This window comes from Callithrix jacchus, chromosome 2, assembly GCF_049354715.1.
Source record: "Callithrix jacchus isolate 240 chromosome 2, calJac240_pri, whole genome shotgun sequence".
NCBI lineage: Eukaryota > Metazoa > Chordata > Mammalia > Primates > Cebidae > Callithrix > Callithrix jacchus.
Genome location: NC_133503.1, coordinates 164,456,584 through 164,474,058, shown reverse-complemented (window position 1 = coordinate 164,474,058; position 17,475 = coordinate 164,456,584). Strand labels below are relative to the sequence as shown.

Below are 17,475 nucleotides of genomic sequence, written 5' to 3'. Positions count from 1 at the left end.
CTTTGTTATGGCAGCTCCTGCTTTCAATAGGGTCTGCCAAATTCTGTTCTCCTTCTTAGCTCTGGCACGGATAAGACAGATTTCTAGTCAGTTTCTGTTTTTTGAAAGTTGGTCCAGTTTAAGTCCCTATCTTATATCTGATTTTCATTCCATCTCCTTCTTCCCTCCAGTCCCGGTGCTGGCTTTTCCTCTTCCCTGTGCTCCATGGGAGCCACCAAGTTTCCATTACTTCCCTGTGCCATGGGATGCAGATGGAGAAAAGGGCTGTATCCATATTCTCCCCAGTCAGGCTGCAACTATGAGAAAGGGGCAGACCACTCTTGTAAGCATCTTGCCTTCAGCACTTGCTAGGCAGTAAGTGGTCTTAGCTCTTAAACCTTGCCAGTGGCAGCTATGATTCCACAGCATCCAGCCAGCTAGGGCACCACCATATATCTATCCACAGTGTAGGTAACTCCAATGGATCTGCCCAATGAGTTCATTTTGCCCACTGCCCAGAGAGAGCTGATTTATCAAGACAGGGGATTGCAATAGAGAAGCTTAATTCAGACAGAGCCAGCTGAATGAGAGGCCTGAGTTTTATTATTACTCAAATCAGTCTCTAAAAATTTAAAGGCCAGGGTTTTTCAAAGATAGTTGAGGGGAAGAAGGAGGGTGGCTAGGCAATGGGTACTGCTGCTGATTGGTTGGGAGTGCAATTATAGGAGTGTGGGAAATGGTCCTCTTGCTCACTGAGTCACTTGTGGGTGGGGCTGCAGGAGCTGTTGGCAGATCCAGGTGGAGTCATTGGTCATCATATGCAAAAAACCTGAAAAGATATCTCAAAAAGCCAATCTTATGTTCTACAATAGTGATGTTATTTGCAGGAGTAACTGGGGGAAGTTGCACTTCTTGTGGGTTTGGAATAATGTGTGGGTAATCATGTATGTCTACACCTTAGCAGAATTCAGGTTCCTCTCATCCTTCTAGTGTGGTGGTCTCTCATTAGTTTTATAAAGGCCATTGAGTTTGGAGGAGGGGCTATTATCATTTAAACTATAAATTAAATGTTTGTCTCCCAAAGTTAGCTTGGCCCAAGCTCAGGAATAATTAAGAGTAGTTTGAAGGCTAAAGGTAAGGTAGGGGTTGGTTAAATCAGATCTCTCTTACAGACAAAATTTCCTCCCTGTTAGAATTTCAGCAAAGGTGGTTTCATCACACCCTACAACTTGTCTTGGGTCTTTGGTTGCCTGGCTTCAGTAGACATTTTCAGCATCCTCCGCCTCCTCACCAAAGGGAGAGAATGGACTTAGGGGAAGAACAGGACTCCCACTCTCAACTCCGCATTCCTGTGGCTGCAGATTCCCATGACTCCCTTCCCTACTTATCTAGTCCCATTTTATAGCCTGGAAAGTTGTAGGGCTCACATGAGAGTTGGGTTGAACAGAGCCAATTCAATCTTGGGGAAAGTTTCTTGATTCAATTGTCAGTGGCTCTCCTTAGGATGTGGGAGTATTTAATACCTCCTTGCCCTTAGCTGGTGTCTAGGATGTGCTGAAGGCTTATGTTTACAGGAGTGGCCTGTACCACTCACAGTGAGAAGGGAGTAGGGTGGTATGACTGGGAAAGAGATGGGTTACTGACTCCTGGGAAAGGAAAAGGTCAGAATCAACCTCTGTTACACCAGGAAAATGAGTTTATAGGTGTTTTCATTCCCCATTTTTCTTCTTTAACATTATGATATATGTTAGATTTTGCAGACATCCTATGATTAATGAGTTGGAGCAGGAGCTGCATGTATAAGGTCTAGGGAGGGGGTTTGTGGGTGGCTGTGGCTCACAGCCTTCTTCCAAGAGGTGGGGATCCCCATGAGTTTTGCTGAAAGAGAATCTGCTTCCACTCACCTGTTTGGAGGTTGGCTATGGTTTTGAGATCAATTACTTAATCAGGATTAGCTGTGTGATGACTCTGTATCTAAATTCGGTGTGCTTAAAATGTGATGGCCTAATGATCATCAGCAGTACCTGGAATGTTGTTAGAAACATTCTCAGGCCGCACCCCAGAACTACTGAGTTAGAAATTGGGGTGGTTCCAGGCATCTATCTGAACATACACACCCTCTCAGTGATTCTAATGCACCTGTTATTTGACTGCTGCTCCAAAGATGCCTCTCTTCTCCAATTTAAATTGATACCCTAGCCTCTCTAATAAACTGGTTTCTGCTTTATATGGTCTAATGAAAAGAAATGACTGACCTGAAAAAACCATTCCTTCAAAATTCTCTGACAGTTTTCCATCCATCACACACTTCACCCTAAAACTTTATAATGCACTTTAGTTGAGGCAAAGAGAATCTCTTGTCTACCTTTGGAGAGAATAGAACTCCAGAAGTTTATTCTTAACTACTCTAATTTCCACTGGAGTTCAATCATCCTTACAGTGATGTTTATTGTTATGGAATACTTCCTTGCATAAGTTGATAATTAAAAATGGGACTCACCCTTCCCTGCTGTATTTTCTCCAAAACAATGATCACCATAAAACATGCTGCATATTTTACCTGTTTATTTCACTGTGTGTATGTCTCCCCCTGGATGAATGTATACTTCATGAAGGCAAAGGCTTTTGGGTGTTTTATTCTTTGCTGAGTTCTCAGGACTTTGGGTCAGTACTTGACATCCTGTATACATAATCAAATTGTTTGCTTAATGAAGACATGAAAGTTGGGTTTCAAGAATGTGTTTTAGAGGTTCTAAAGATTTCTGTTTATTGATTTATTGAAGAAAATTATGGTTTTATTCTTATTTCTAACTGTGAAAATGCTTAATGTCACAGGCTTCTTAAGGGCCTCAGGAGTCGCATTATTTTTGTGCAATGTGAACAGGAGAATTTACCAGACTGCTGTGGAAGTTGGTATCTAGAGGTATGCTACAGGGTGTCATGAACTGGAACTGAATAAGACATGCCAAACAGAAGAGGCCGGGGAGAATAATGATCTCAAACTAACACAAAACAATTTTTGTCAGTAACTTTGAGCATGCCAGTCTGCTGTTTGTACAAGAATTCTCATTTGTAGAGGTTGTTTCTTCTGGATGGTAAATCTGTTAATTGTGCTGGGTCTAGAGGTAATTGTGCTAGGCCAAACACTTTCCAGGATGCAGTATTTCCACCTTCCTGTCTGCACATCTTATAGCTCCCACTTCACAGATGTTCAACGTTTTCTCACTCGTTGATGATGCCACTTTGACACAGTAGAGTTGGCTTCCTCCCTTGAAGCACTGTGGGGGCAACAGGCAGACACATTTGGAAGCGGAGGCTGCAATGAGAGAGAGAGAGACAGTGTGACTCACCACAGTACATTAGGGTTTGGTTTTGCCTAACTCATCCCTAGAGTGTCAAGCTCCTTGACGGTGTTAAATTAAGTTTAGTCTAAAGCTTTCTCCAGTGAATGGGAAAGCTAGAAAATAGGAATTAAAAACAAAACAAAACGACAAAACATCCCACCAAAGGCAATGACCCCAAAGACCCAACTGTGATTGAATAGCGAGATCTGTGTGTAAGAGACTAGAGGGCACTAGTAAGCCAGTAAGGTTAAAGAGCTGGCCTATTTCTGGCACTTACCCCTGTCTCACTGTCCACATCCAATGAGAGGATTTGAACTATCTCTGGCACCTCCCTCTCACTCACTGCCTACATTCAATCAGGCACTGGTCCTATCAATCCATTTCTCCATTTTCTTCAGCTTGTCCTTTCTGTTTTTTTCTCAATCATTGGCATTGCCTAAGTACATTTATAGTTATCATTTGAAGAGTGTGTACTGTGAGGCCACACAATATGCCAAGCACTTTGCATGCTTTACTTCGTTGAACCCTTACAACAAACATATGAACTAGGCTATCATACTAATTCTACATAAGAGAAAACTGAGCTCAGAGAAGTTGAACCCTTTGCCCATTGCTACACAATTCGTAAATGGTAGAAGCAGGATTTAAATAATACATGACTCACAGTACTGAGCTCTTTAACAATATCTATAACTATGTCTATATCATATTTGTTTCTTTCTTTCAAGAATATTATTGGGGGCCGGGCATGGTGGCTCATGCCTGTAATCCCAGCACTTTGGGAGGCCGAGGCAGGTGGATCACAAGGTCAGGAGTTCAAGACCAGACTGGCCAACATGGTGAAACCCTGTCCCTACTAAAAAATACAAAAATTAGCTGGGCATGGTGGCTCCAAGTAGCTTTAATCTTAGCTACTTGGGAGGCTGAGGTAGGAGAACTGCTTGAACTGGGACCCTCTGGAGGTTGCACTGAGCTGAGAAGGCACCACTGCACTCCAGCCTGAGCTACAGATTGAGACTCCACCTCAAAAAAAAAAAAAAAAAAAAAAGAATATTATTGAGTTATACCTGGGAATCTGTATTTTTAATAGTTAAATTGGGTGATTCTCCTATGAGGCCTGCTTTTGGAATCATGGAAACACTTCATAATTCATTTAAGTCTTATGTTCATGAAACAGGTTTAAAACAATCATTTAGTGATAAAGTTACCAAAGCCGAGTATATTAAATTAATTTTAAACAAAGGTTTATAGGCTCATTTATTATATATTAATGTTTAGTCAAAGGTCAAGGTCCTCCACAGTTTGGCCTCAACTTCCATTTCCAACATTATCTTTTTAACTTTCTTCATTTCAAGTAGATTAACTCTCTGTTTTTCCAACAAGACCCCAAATGTGTTCTAGTTTTTGTCCTTTCCCCCATGCCATCTGCCTTTTTTTGCCAGACTGATGTGCTGTTTCCCACTTCTCCCCACATGTCCAGTTTCTGTAAGTCTTACCTCCTCAATGAAGCATTTCATAGCAACATACCCATACTCAAATCTTTTGATCTTTTCTTTTTTTGAGAAAGGGTCATGCTCTGTCTCCCAGGCTGGGGTGCAGTGTCCACATCATGGCTTACTGCACCCTCGAATTCCTGGGCTCAAGAGATCTTCCCCTTAGCTACCCAAGTAGCTGGGACTGCAGGGGTACCCAACCACGCTTAGCTAATCTATTATTGTTTGTAGAGACAAGGTCTCATTATGTTGTCCAGGCTAGTCTCAAACTACTGGGCTCAATGGATTCTTCTGCCTTGGTGTCCCAAAGTCGTGGGATTATACGTGTGACCCACAATGTTTGACCAGATTTTCTTTTTTTTTCCTTTTCTTTTAGGTTCAGGGATACATATGTAACTTTGTTATATAGGTAAATTGCATGTCATGAACCGGGCGTGGTGGCTCACGCCTGTAATCCCAGCACTTTGGGAGGCTGAGGCGGGCGAATCACAACGTCAAGGGATCGAGACCATCCTGGCCAACATGGTGAAACCCTGTCTCTACTAAAAATACAAAAATTAGCTGGGTGTGGTGGGGTGCGCCTGTAGTCCCAGCTACTCGGGAGGCTGAGGCAGGAGAATTGCTTGAACCCAGGAGGTGGAGTTTGCAGTGAGCTGTCGTGCCACTGCACTTGAGCCTGGCGCCTGGCAACAGAGTGAGACTCTGTCTCAAAAAAAAAAAAATTGCATGTCATAAGGGTTTGGTGTACAGATTATTTAATCACCCAGATAATAAGCATAGTGCCTGACAGGTAGTTTTGTAATCCTCTTCCTCCTCCCACCCTCCTCCCTCAAGTAGGTCCTGGTGTCTATTGTTCCTTTCTTTGTGTCCATATGTTCTCATTGTTTAGCTCATGCTTATAAGAAAGAACATGTGGTATTTGGTTTTCTGTTCTTATAATAGTTTGATTAAGATAATGGCTTCCAGCTCCATCGATGTTGCTGCAAAGGACATAATCTTATATTTTTTATGTCTGCATAATATTTCATGATGTATTTGTATCACGTTTTCACATTTTTTTAAATTCAGTTTATTGTTGATAGGTATTTAGGTTAAGTCTGTCTTTGCTAATCTATAATAAAATACGTGTATGTGTCTCTATGATAGAATGATTTATCTTCCTTTGGGTATATGCTCAGTAATGGGATTGCTGGGTCAAATGGTAATTATGTTTTAAGTTTTTGAAAGAATTCTGTTCTAAGTTCTTTGAGGAATCGCCACACTGCTTTCCATGATGGCTGAACTAAAGCAGATCTTTACTTCAGCGGTGTTAACTTGTCAGTACCATATCTGACTTTTAAAAAAAATTCTTATTAGTGAGCTATTCATATGTCTTTTCCCCAAGACAATTGTTAAGTGCTTTTTTGGAGAGCAGTGTAGCTCATCCGTCTGTGTGTTCTATTCAGCTCTTAACAAGGTACTCAGTTAATTCTCAGGATCAACTGATTTCAAATTCTGAATTCTGGGTACAGGTATAAGTATACAAAAAATAAATTTATTTAATGGATCTGGAATAATTCATATTGCCAAAATACCAAAGTCACATGAGTATCAGGAATGAGGTAATGAATTAACTGCTTATTTTAGGCAGACATTAATTCTTTCCCATCTATCTCAACTGAAGGGAAAAAATAGGGAAAGGAAATAGGGAGATACTCATATGCACCACATGCCTGGGCATCTTGCCATTGGTAGGAAACATTTTATGAAAAACCATTTATTTCCTTACTATGCTCTCTGTCAAACAGCTAGGGAAAATTGTCATTCATTGTTGGAAAGAATGTTCTTGCCCATTGTTGGAAGGGATGGAGTTTGGCGAAAGACAGGTGACTGTTCCACGTCTGGTTAGGAAATCAGTTCCTTAGGGTTTTGGAAGGGCCATAGTCACTACTCTTTTAGTATGGGTATAATTTAAATGCTCTTTGATCAGGCAAAGAGCATTATATATTACACCCATGGTATATACTATACCCATGCTTAAATTTTCAGCCTCCCAACACCAGAAAGCCCTTCCCACCACCTCCACGAATTCATTCTTTAACATTCAGTTCTCATGCTTCTATACTTAAGAAACCTTTCCAGACAGGAAGATATTTCTCTCTCTTATAGCTCTTATCACATTCTGCCTTGTACTAAAGCGATTCATGTAATTATTTTCTAATGTTACTCCTTAACAATTTGAGGGGTAAAAAGAGTCCCTCATTTAAAAACCCTCATCATGCCTTGAATAGTGACTTCCACATTGACTGCTAAATGGATGTTGGCTGAACAAATTTCCCCTTCCTGTTGATTGGTGGTAGATATTTCTGAAATTCAGATCAAATACTTAATATTGATAAAATAGGCTTTCAGGGGAATTTCATTCATGTTGTAACTTTTGAATAGTGACCTTCATATTACTTTGAAGTTCTATTTTAAACTTTTAAAAAATTTCATTGTAGATAGAGACGGAAAAGAGTAGCTAAGAACACAATGTAATCAAGAACACAGTTTAATCAAAGTGATGTTCAATTGAACTGAAAATTACTAATATTCCAACTTGCCATGAGTGGCCTGAGTATAAAATACGCTTTTAGCTTTCTCTGTCTTCATAAATGCTATCACTGATACTTTTCTATGGTGCTAATCCAAACAGAACCCTCTGTGGCATTTACTTTTGCTCACCAATTAAAGAAAGCTAGCAGAGGCAAATCATATGTTAGGAGAAAAAAATGCTTTGAGTTTCCTGATTGTGTGCAGAACAAAAAATATTTTAAATTGCCGAGATAAGTATTCTATTAAGAAATGTTCATGTGTTAGTTTGACTAACCAAAGCATTTTGAATGATATTGGTTAAGTAGTCATAGTTAGTACTTTTTAAAAACAAACTCGGACTCCTCAAGTACGTGAGGATGTAGATATATGTACAGCCAAGGGGTATCAGTAGTAAAGGCATTTTGATGAAATTGTGGACTTGATTATTTTTCACTCAGGCAGATTTGAAAAGAATAATTTGTGGGAAAATAGCAAAAAAAAAAATAAATTCTTTGCAATAGAAGAGACTGCTTCTCTATGATAAATAAGGAAGAATGGAAGGTAACACTAAATACAGCCCCAAATGCCTGACCTATCTACTACAGTACAGTCAGGGACCAGTTCTTACCTTCCGTGCTGACCAAATTTCTTTTATTTTCTTTATGTATTTTTGACAATAATGTTCTTACACTATATTTCTCAGAGAAAAAGTTTATATTTAAATTGAAAATGATGCTGTATAATACTTTCAGCACTTTTCTACCACAATTATTGTTTGCAAGAGAGACGTCAGTTGGGTACTGGTGTTGGTCAAGCATTAAAAAGTAGAGTTTTTGTCTAAAAGATTATTTAATAGTTATTAGAAGCAAGCAACATACGTATCAGGGCCTGGTCTGCTGTATCTTATGTGGAACTGCCTTGTTCAGACATGGCATGAAGGTTGAAAACCCCAGATACTGGCCTCCTGAGTTATCACCTTCAGATGCCAGCTGTGTCTACCCTCTCTCTAATTTCAATCTTGTGGCCTGTCAAGGGAGCTGAATCTTGATAATCAACTTTACATGGATCAGGAGAGCTGGTTTTGAGTAATAAGACCTCTCCTCTTTCCAGGACTGAGCTGAAGATCACTGGGCTACAAAGTCAAAATTACTCAAGGGGAACATACATGGTTTTTATCTTTCTTTTGCAAAAGTAAGGTGGTTTCAGCAAAGATTCTTTTGCATACTTTATTCCCCAATTTAAGATGCCTTTTTGGAAAATGTTCCATAAAGGAAACATCTCTAACTATTTGGGTCCTGTTATGTTGTAATCTCCAATCCATCTTTTGTAAAATATATAAAGCTTAGTTGGGCTATTTCAGGGTTAAACTTGATCTTGGAGCAAAAGTACTGCTCTGAAGTCCCTGCCTCTAAACAATTCACAAATGTAATGTCTATGGCCAGTAAACTTAGGGAAAATAGAAATAAAATGCAACTCCTTAAGTATCAAATTGACAGAGATACAAAGGAATGATAATGCCAAGGTTTGCTGAGAGTGTGGGAGTGCAGTCTTTATTATACGTCCTAGAGTGAAATATAATATGGCAAAACATTTCTGGATAGGGATCCAATATATTATATCAATAAATAATTTTAAAATAATATTTACCTAGAAATTTCCTTTTCTAGGCTATATCCAAAAGAAGTAATCTTAGGTCACAGATTGATTTGTGTCAGATTTATATATGAAGGCACTATTAATGATAGCAAAATGCAGGAGACAATTTAAATGCCCAACCAAAGATTGATTAAATAAATCAGAATACCCATATAGACTTTCGCAGACATTGAGAATTATGTGGCAGAATAATATATGTTGACATGAAATTAGTTTCATGACATAGTAAGTGAAAGCCAGTAATATACAGAATAACATGTAGAGTACGATCCATTTTATATTTTTAAATTGCATCATATGCAAGGCCACTCCTGAAATGTTTGAGTCCCAGGGATAACATTTTTTATGGGGTGCTTGCCTATAAACAATTGCAGTCACCCCAAATTAATGTGTCAGTATCATACTATTTTTCTAATTTCAAGTTGTTCTTGAGCACGAATGCCCTGCTGGCTAGCAGAAGCAATTTGTTCACCAAGCTGTTTTCTGAGAATGAGGGTCTAGCCCTGGGCCAGAGATGACTCCACAGGCATGAGCCCCAGAGCTATTTGGGGCATCTGGCTGACCCCATGCATGGTGGGGAGCAGAAGTAGTAGAGAGTCGGAAAATGTAACAGTGCCTGGGTTTATGTGGGACACTCTCTGGGCTCAGGGTGTCCTACTTGAAAAGTATTGTCAGCCTTTGCTTATCCCAGGCACTGAAAGAGGACTTAAAGAAATTTAAGGAAGATGCTTTGGCATTGCAAAATCCAGACCTACCTGGACAGCACTATTGGTCCCAGACAGTCCCAACCACCAGAAGAAAACTTAGATACTTCTGGTGAAGACCCTCCAAAGTTGGGACTGGGAGGGATGCCTGAAGCATGAGATCAGGTGTTCTTCCCACTGGGGCCTCAGGATGGTACTGATTATGCACAGAGAAAAGATTGGAAAAAGATACATCCACATTACTGTAGTAATATTTCCAAATGCATAACTAGGTGGTACTGATTATGCACAGAGAAAAGATATTTCCAAATATGCACAAAGATTGGAAAGATATATATCCACATTACTACAGTAGTTATTTCTACTTCTGGGTGATTATGGTTTTCCTTTCTGTTTAAATCATTTTATGATTATTTTTATAATGAAAAGGAATTATTTTTGATTAAGGATAGCTTATTTTTAAGAAAGATGATGTATAAATGCAAATAAGCTGAGATGAAGGTTAAGTGAGAACATTTAGTATGATCACCAGTGGAACTTACCTGAACATGTTTCCCAGTCATAGCAGGTATCATAGCCACAGGATTCTTTCTTTGTGCTATTGAATGAAAATCTTGCCCTTTCAAGACCCCATTCCAACTGGCGGCCTTCTTGACAGGAACCAATATGTAGAAAATGGAGTTGCTGATTATGTAAACACTTCTCAGCCAGAAACTTACAAGCGGGTGAAGTAAAGTAATCATTAGAGTCTGTGTCAAACACACAAAGATCTTCTGAATAATGGCTGCACAAGAGAGGAAAGCAAGCATTTCTTATGAAGACCAGAAAAATACAGGAGCACGTAACCAATGTAGTATGTTAACTACAAGTTTTCTTTTGCCTGTTTTCCCCACCCTGCTCCAAGCTCTGGGCTGAGTGGGAGGAAAATAAAGGTGTTGATATAACTGAATTTAAAGTGTTTAAGTGTGCAGAAATTAATTCTTTATAACCAAAATTAGATTATTTTAATAAACAAAGCCATACAAACTTAGGGAACTGGGCTGAGAATTAAAAAACTTGCTACCCAATGGGGAAGGAAGAATTCGGCAGAGCACAGAAATATCAGTTATGTGGAAAATTCATTTATTTCATGTCTGTGCTTCAAGAAGCTCAGCTCTTCCATCAAGCTGGTTACACTAGACTGGTTTTCCCAATATCCAGACACAGTCTGTAGGGTATCTCTTACCTGCAGTCTTCTTCTGGAGACATGCAAATGCATTCAGATCCTGACTGTTTCTGTCCAGGCTGACAGTGGCCTTTTAATTTTGTCAGAATATCTGAAACAAAAGGAAAAAGAAGAAAAGAAGTGCAAGCATGGATTCTAAGTGTTGAGCTTGAATCCAGAGAAGAGGCGGTGGCAAAAAGATTCCTGTTTATCTCTTGGAGTTAGAGCATTCATTTTGGCTTCTCTAAATATGTTGTCATTAAATATTCCACCTGAAAGGTCCTTTCCAGTGCACACGAGGTGTCATTTTCCAATCTAAAATTGCTATTATGTTCAGATAACTAAAGAAAATGGAACTGTGGAAACTTTTTTTCATTTGTTTTTCAAATATTATCGAGTATGAATCATATTCCCAGCACTCTGTAAGGTTCTGGAGAGAGGAGACTGAGCATAGACTGACCCAGATCCTGTGCTCACCAAGCTTATAGTCTTGTGGATACAGATAGACATTAACCAAATGAGCACACTAATATACATGTAGAATTGTTGCTGTTCAGAACACATGGACACAGGGAGGGGAGCACGACACACTGGGGTCTGTTGGGGTAAATAGGGGAGGGACAGCAGGGGGTGGGGAGTTGGGGAGAGATAGCATGGGGAGAAATGCCAGATATAGGTCAAGAGGAGGAAGGCAGCAAATCACATTGCCACATGTGTACCTATGCAACTATCTTGCATGTTCTTCACATGTACCTCAAAACCTAAAATGCAGTTAAAAAAAAAGAATTGTTGCTGTTCTTGGTGCTATTAAAGAGAAGCATATAGTAAAAAATTGACGTAGCTAGAAAGATTAGGAAAGGCAAAATGAAGAAAGAAAAGTGAGGCTGTTCAATGCAGAGGAAACATAAGGAATGGAAATGTTCAAAAGGGAGGCAGCATGTGAGTTTCCTGAAATTGAAAGAATCCAGTGTGGCTGAAGTACTGAAAACAAGAGTATGGAACAAGATGTGGCCAGAGAAGTGGGCTGTGTGGTAGGCTGTGCATGGGGCTAACAGGGTCTTTGAAGGGTTTTGGTCTTCATTTTATAAATAGTAGACAGTCTCTGATGTTTTAAGCAGGGAATCATGTGACAAAATCAGCCCTGGATTTTGAAAAAGAAATTAATTCTGGCTTCTGTGCAGAGAATGGATTTGAAGAGGCATGGTGGTCAATGGGGCCCCAGGGAGATAATCTATGAGGTGATTGTGGTAGTTTAGGTGAAAGAGGATGATAATTTGGACCAAAATTCCAGAGGTGGAAATGGAGAGAAGTGGATAAACTTGAGACACATCTAGCAGGTAAAACAAGTGATATTATATATTATGGGTAAGTTATTAGAGCTGTCAATTATATGTTTCTTGGGTTTCTGATTTGAATAAAAGAATATACATTGGTGCCTTACCTGAAATAGAAAATATTAGAAAATGCTTAGTTTTAGGAAGGAAGGGTGATGACTTAAGAGTTCTCCTCTGTACATGTTGAATTTATGGTATCTTTAAGGCATCCAAACAATGTAGATATATAGGAATTTGGATATCCATGTCTAAATCTCAGTGGCAAAGTCTGTGCTAAAGATTTAAATCTGTTATTAGTCTATGGGGGAATCACTGAAGCTATGCACGTGGTTAAGATTCTTCAGTAGGATAATGCTGTGTGAGGCAAGGGGACAGAGCCAAGACTTGGGAAACTCCAGTGATTAGTGTCTAAGCACTGGCAGGAGCCTGCCAAAAATAGAGGGCAACAGCAAGAGATGTTGGAGCTAAACAAGAATATGAAGCTGAGGAAAGAACATATGTGCAGAAGGTCAACATTGCTGAAGGTTGCTGAGAGGTCAAAGAAGATAAGGAAAAAAATGTCCATTAGATTTAACAATATGGATGTGAATGACTTGAAAGTCAGATTTTCCTAAAAGAATCAAGGGAGAAATGCAGCTTCTAAATGTAGGTATTAATCCCTGCATGACATTCTAGGAACTAGGATATTATGGTGGGGAAAAAAGAAAGGATGGAAGGAAGAAGGTAGAGGAGAGAACAGGAAAGGAGAAGAGAGGAAAAATGAAAGAGAAAACATATTTATCAAATACTTATAATAATGGATTTATAATTAAGGCCTGAGACAAGTATTCTGAAGAAAAGGAACATGGTTTTAGGAGCCTCCATAACCATAAAGACCCCAATTGGGAAGAGTAAGGAAGGATCCATGAGGAAATGATGCTTGAACTAAGATGAGGACCTGAATAGCATGTAGATGAGGGAGGGGGATGAAAATAGAGGGAGTGAAACTGGGAGTATATTTATGAAAGAGGGAACCTTTGTTTCTTTGCTCATATTGAGGCCCACCTAGAGAACCTGGACCTGGAGCCAAACTCCTGAGTCTATTGAATGAAACAATTTTTTTTTTGATCCGGATCTGACATTCAGGCATCCCCAGAACCAAAATGACCCTGTGAGCAAGTTAATTGTCAAGGCAGAATTGGAGGCTCAGCTCACACTTTCTCCTCAGCCTATGAAGTAGATTTGATAAGGAAAAGTGGTTCATGTTAGAAGCAAAAATAAAGATATAAAAAATGTCTAGGTTTTCTTATTCACAACTGTTTTCATTTCCTTCCATTACCCCCATTCTATCTGGTAAAACTTGGCCCAGAACCTTTATGAATGTGGAGACCTGTAGTTCTGGTTAGGCTTTAGCTACTATGGTTTATATTGAGGTGGGATTGGTTTTGTGTGCCTCTTTGCCCTTTGTAATTCTACATTTAGGCCAGGGAGGAGCAGCAAGGTATACATTGTTTCCAAAGAGAATCAATCAGCTATCAAGTGGCACAGAGGCTTGCTCTATCACTACAGGTTTGCAATCGTCAATGATCTTATGCAAGGAATTTGCTCTTCCAATCAGACTCAGGTTGAAGCAGTGCTGGGACTCAGCTGCCTACACTGCCCAGCACCTGAGCAACAATACTCCACTTAGTAAAGTGCTTAGGGCAAGAAGATCCTCTGAAGGCTACTGGATGTGTCCATTTCTTGTAGGAAGGAAAAAAGTAACTGTGTAGCATCTCACATCTTCATGAAGCAGAACTTTTTCACATCGAAAGAACTAATAATGTTTCCCTGTCTGAATATGTCTTTACCTCACAGTGTCCAGTTTTATTGATGATTGTCTTTCCCTGTGACTACCCTCATTGGTCTTTCTGTCAATATTATTGGAGAGAAAGTATATGAAATAGGCTACTTATTTCCTTTAGCTGTGGAACATTTCCTATTTCTCAGTTTGGTTTATAATTTTCATTTCTTACCTAAGGGCACATGTGTGCACATGCATGCATGTGTGTGTCATATACATGTGCTCTATGAAGAGGATACTGCCTATGGTGTCCAAAAGATCTTAACTTTCTGAAGTCTATGGCTTCCACATACATTCATTCCACTGACACTTATGTTCCTTGTAATTTATCATTATCATCAGGAGTCTAGTGAAACTGAGACACAAGACTTACACGAAGTTCTCTTTAATTCCTATGAGCTCTCTTTATGGATAATGTTATTTAAGGTTATTCGAAAGGTTAACTTCCCCCCTTTCTTTTACATATTATAAAACCCCAGAAGAGAATAAAGGAGGCAGGATGGCAAAGAGCTTGGGAAATTAGCAGAGCTGTTGCATAATTCCTGTTTGACCCGCACTGTCTAAACTTGTGTCTTATTTAGCCTTTCTGTACTTAAGAAATAGCATGGATATAGAGGCCATACTACCAATCTCAGGGTGCACCACCTTATCAGACCCCAGAACACTGAGCTGCTACTCACCTTTTTCACAGGTGAGTGAGTTTGAAATGGGTGGTGTCCAGGAATTCCCCCAGCATGTGTATCTTGATGGCCCAGCAACAACAAAGCCTTTGGGGCAAGTTAGCTCAATGGATTCACCAACTCTATACAATCTCTGAAATGGTGTAATTGTCAGGACTTCCTGCACAACTGGCTTGATGCACTCTGTCCCTGCAGGAGAGCAACATTTCAGATGTGTTTAGTGGCACGGAAAAAAAAAACAACAAATATAGGCAAATTTTATGCAAGTGAAGAAGTGATTTTGATGAAATTCACTGTATTTGTTCAGCTTTGGTACCATCTTTTGATCAGAAAACCTGGGGGATAAGAATCCCAGGTTTTCCCTCAGACATTTCATTGAAAAATTCCCTTCGGTTTCATTATCGGAGGTTCCCTTGCTAAAGACCTGGGTCCACACACATCAAACTTTTATGAAATCATTGGGACCTTTTCCTTTCAAGAATTTTCTCTTAGCCCTAGTGGATTTCTCCTAGTGCAAGTTACCACACTGTGAGTGATGCAGAGGCGGGGCATTCTAATTCACACTGGTCTCAACTCAGCTTCATGGTGTCCCACAATAAGTCTTTGGAGTCCTCATTCAAGCCTTGTTTGAATCTCATTGTTTACTTTACTCTAGCACAGATATGTGCAGAGCTTACAGCTCATTCACTTTTTCTCAGCAAAGAATGTGAACATGCTCCAAGGAGTAGTGTCTTGGAGAAAACGACATCTTACACACAATCCCATTTCTGATACATAAAGACTGTAAATATCATTTTGCAACTCAACAATTTGTGTTAATTTTAACATTGGGCAAGGCAGATGTCTGTGGTTAGATATATTTTGCAGATTTCCTGGATTTCTTTTGAAGTGCATACTTCACAGTCCTGTGTGTGTGACAGTAATATGTAGGAGCAGGAACATGGAAATGTGGAGATATCTGGAAATCCAGTTTCAGCAAACGGGCCCTTCTATTTATTTTCTGCTTCACAAAATCTTTCACTAGAATTACTAAAAACTAGTAAAATGTATTGATCTAAGAGTGTGATTTTACTGTTTCTATATTGGGCACATTCATTCTGTAAAGCAGTCAAGCAAAATGGTTTGCCCGGTTCTCACGTTGGCATTCCACATCCCCTTGTCTCCAGGTCCCATCTGGTAAGCATCTGAAGTACTGGTATCCAACAGTTTCAAAGCCAGTAAGGCATGAAATTTCAGCGTCTTCTCCAACCGAGTATAGTTTCTTTTCATTCTACATTAAAACAGAAACCAGAAATTATTAATGCTATGAATAACACTCTCTACGCTCTTTAGGGTCACACTGATCCTTTATATCCTTCACTTCTGGATCTCCTTAGCCATTGAGTCCTCTCAATTTCTACTTCCAAAAACCCTGTTGAAGTTCTCTCCTTCCCGTTGCCATCATTGTGTTTCTTCATGGTATTTATTGTTTCTTACCAGGGCAACTTTATAACTGGTCATTCTTCTAATCCATCTCCCTAAATTGATTAGGGTTTTATTTATTTGTTTGTTTAGTTGAAAACTTGCTCCCCTGCTGGGAGTGGTGGCTCATGCCTATAATCCCAATACTTTGAGAGGCTGAGGCAGGTGGATCACTTGAGTCCAGGAGTTCGAGACCAGCTGGGTAAACATAGCAAAACCCTGTCTCCACAAAAATACAAAAAGTTAGCCAGAAGTGGTGACATGTGCCTGTGGTCCCAGCTACTTGGGAGGCTGAAGTGGGAGGATTACTTGATCCCAGAAGATTGAGGCTGTGGAGAGCCATGATTGTGCCACTGTACTTCAGCATGAGGGCGACAGAGTAAAACCCTGTCTCAAAACAAAAACCAAAAAGCAAACAAACAAAACACCAAAAAAAAAAAAAAAAAAAAAAAGAAGAAACCAGAAAACTTTATATATGGGATGTTCTACTCTTGCTAGAATAGAAAAACCATGTACTCACCATGTAGTCACTATAAACTGAGTAAATAATATGTCTTACATATAAAGCAAACACTCAGTTGCTATTGTGACTGAGTGCAGATCATTTAGAAATGTTACTAATTCCTAGTAACCCATTGGTCATTATATATTTTCCCAATTAATGAATGGATTGTACAACTGTCATCATGTTGGTGTGGGGAGGGGTTTCACTAAAATTTTCAAGGTAAAGTGGGTCTTATACTTCTTAGTTTGGAATAATTTGTTTTAACTTATTTTACCACCCTCACCAGCCATTTCCTCCCATAAAACCTATGCTCTAGCAAAACAAAACCCTGCCATTCTTTGAACATAAACTTCTCTTTCATGCCTCCACTTGGCTGTTCCCTGTATCATCAACACCTTCTTTCTTTCCTTCCCTCAAGTCCCAGCTCAAATAGAATGTCCTTTGCAAAAATCTTTGACTTCCCTTGTTTCATGAGGCACACCGTCCTTCCAGTTCTGAGGGAAACTCATGCAAAGTCCTATTTTTATGGTACTTACCATGTTTATCAACCCACCCTGACCCTTTAGTGGCATCTCCACAACCAGATCTCTGTCTCATAAATCTTGGCACAGCCAGGCTTTAATTCTTTGCTGAAATAATACAAAGCATTATCCTTCTTAAGGAGCTAGTAATGTAATACAATTTTCCTTTACTGAGAGGGATAAGAGTACCAGGAATTGACTAGGAAGTTGTTCTCTGAG

The 17,475-nt window shown here is 39.5% G+C and overlaps 1 protein-coding gene across 1 annotated transcript in view; it reads right to left on the bottom strand.

Moving 5' to 3' along the window:
• Positions 1 to 2,527: 2,527 nt before the first annotated feature.
• Positions 2,528 to 17,475, bottom strand: part of C6 (complement C6) — a 75,667-nt gene continuing 60,719 nt past the window's right edge. Inside the window, exons 14-18 of the mRNA XM_002745024.7 lie at positions 15,907 to 16,039; positions 14,770 to 14,958; positions 10,955 to 11,045; positions 10,272 to 10,513; positions 2,528 to 3,295 (exon numbers count right to left, since the gene is read on the bottom strand). Of these exons, the coding sequence (XP_002745070.5) occupies positions 3,114 to 3,295; positions 10,272 to 10,513; positions 10,955 to 11,045; positions 14,770 to 14,958; positions 15,907 to 16,039 (837 nt within the window). The 3' untranslated portion in view covers positions 2,528 to 3,113. The remainder of the gene's footprint in view (positions 3,296 to 10,271; positions 10,514 to 10,954; positions 11,046 to 14,769; positions 14,959 to 15,906; positions 16,040 to 17,475) is intronic.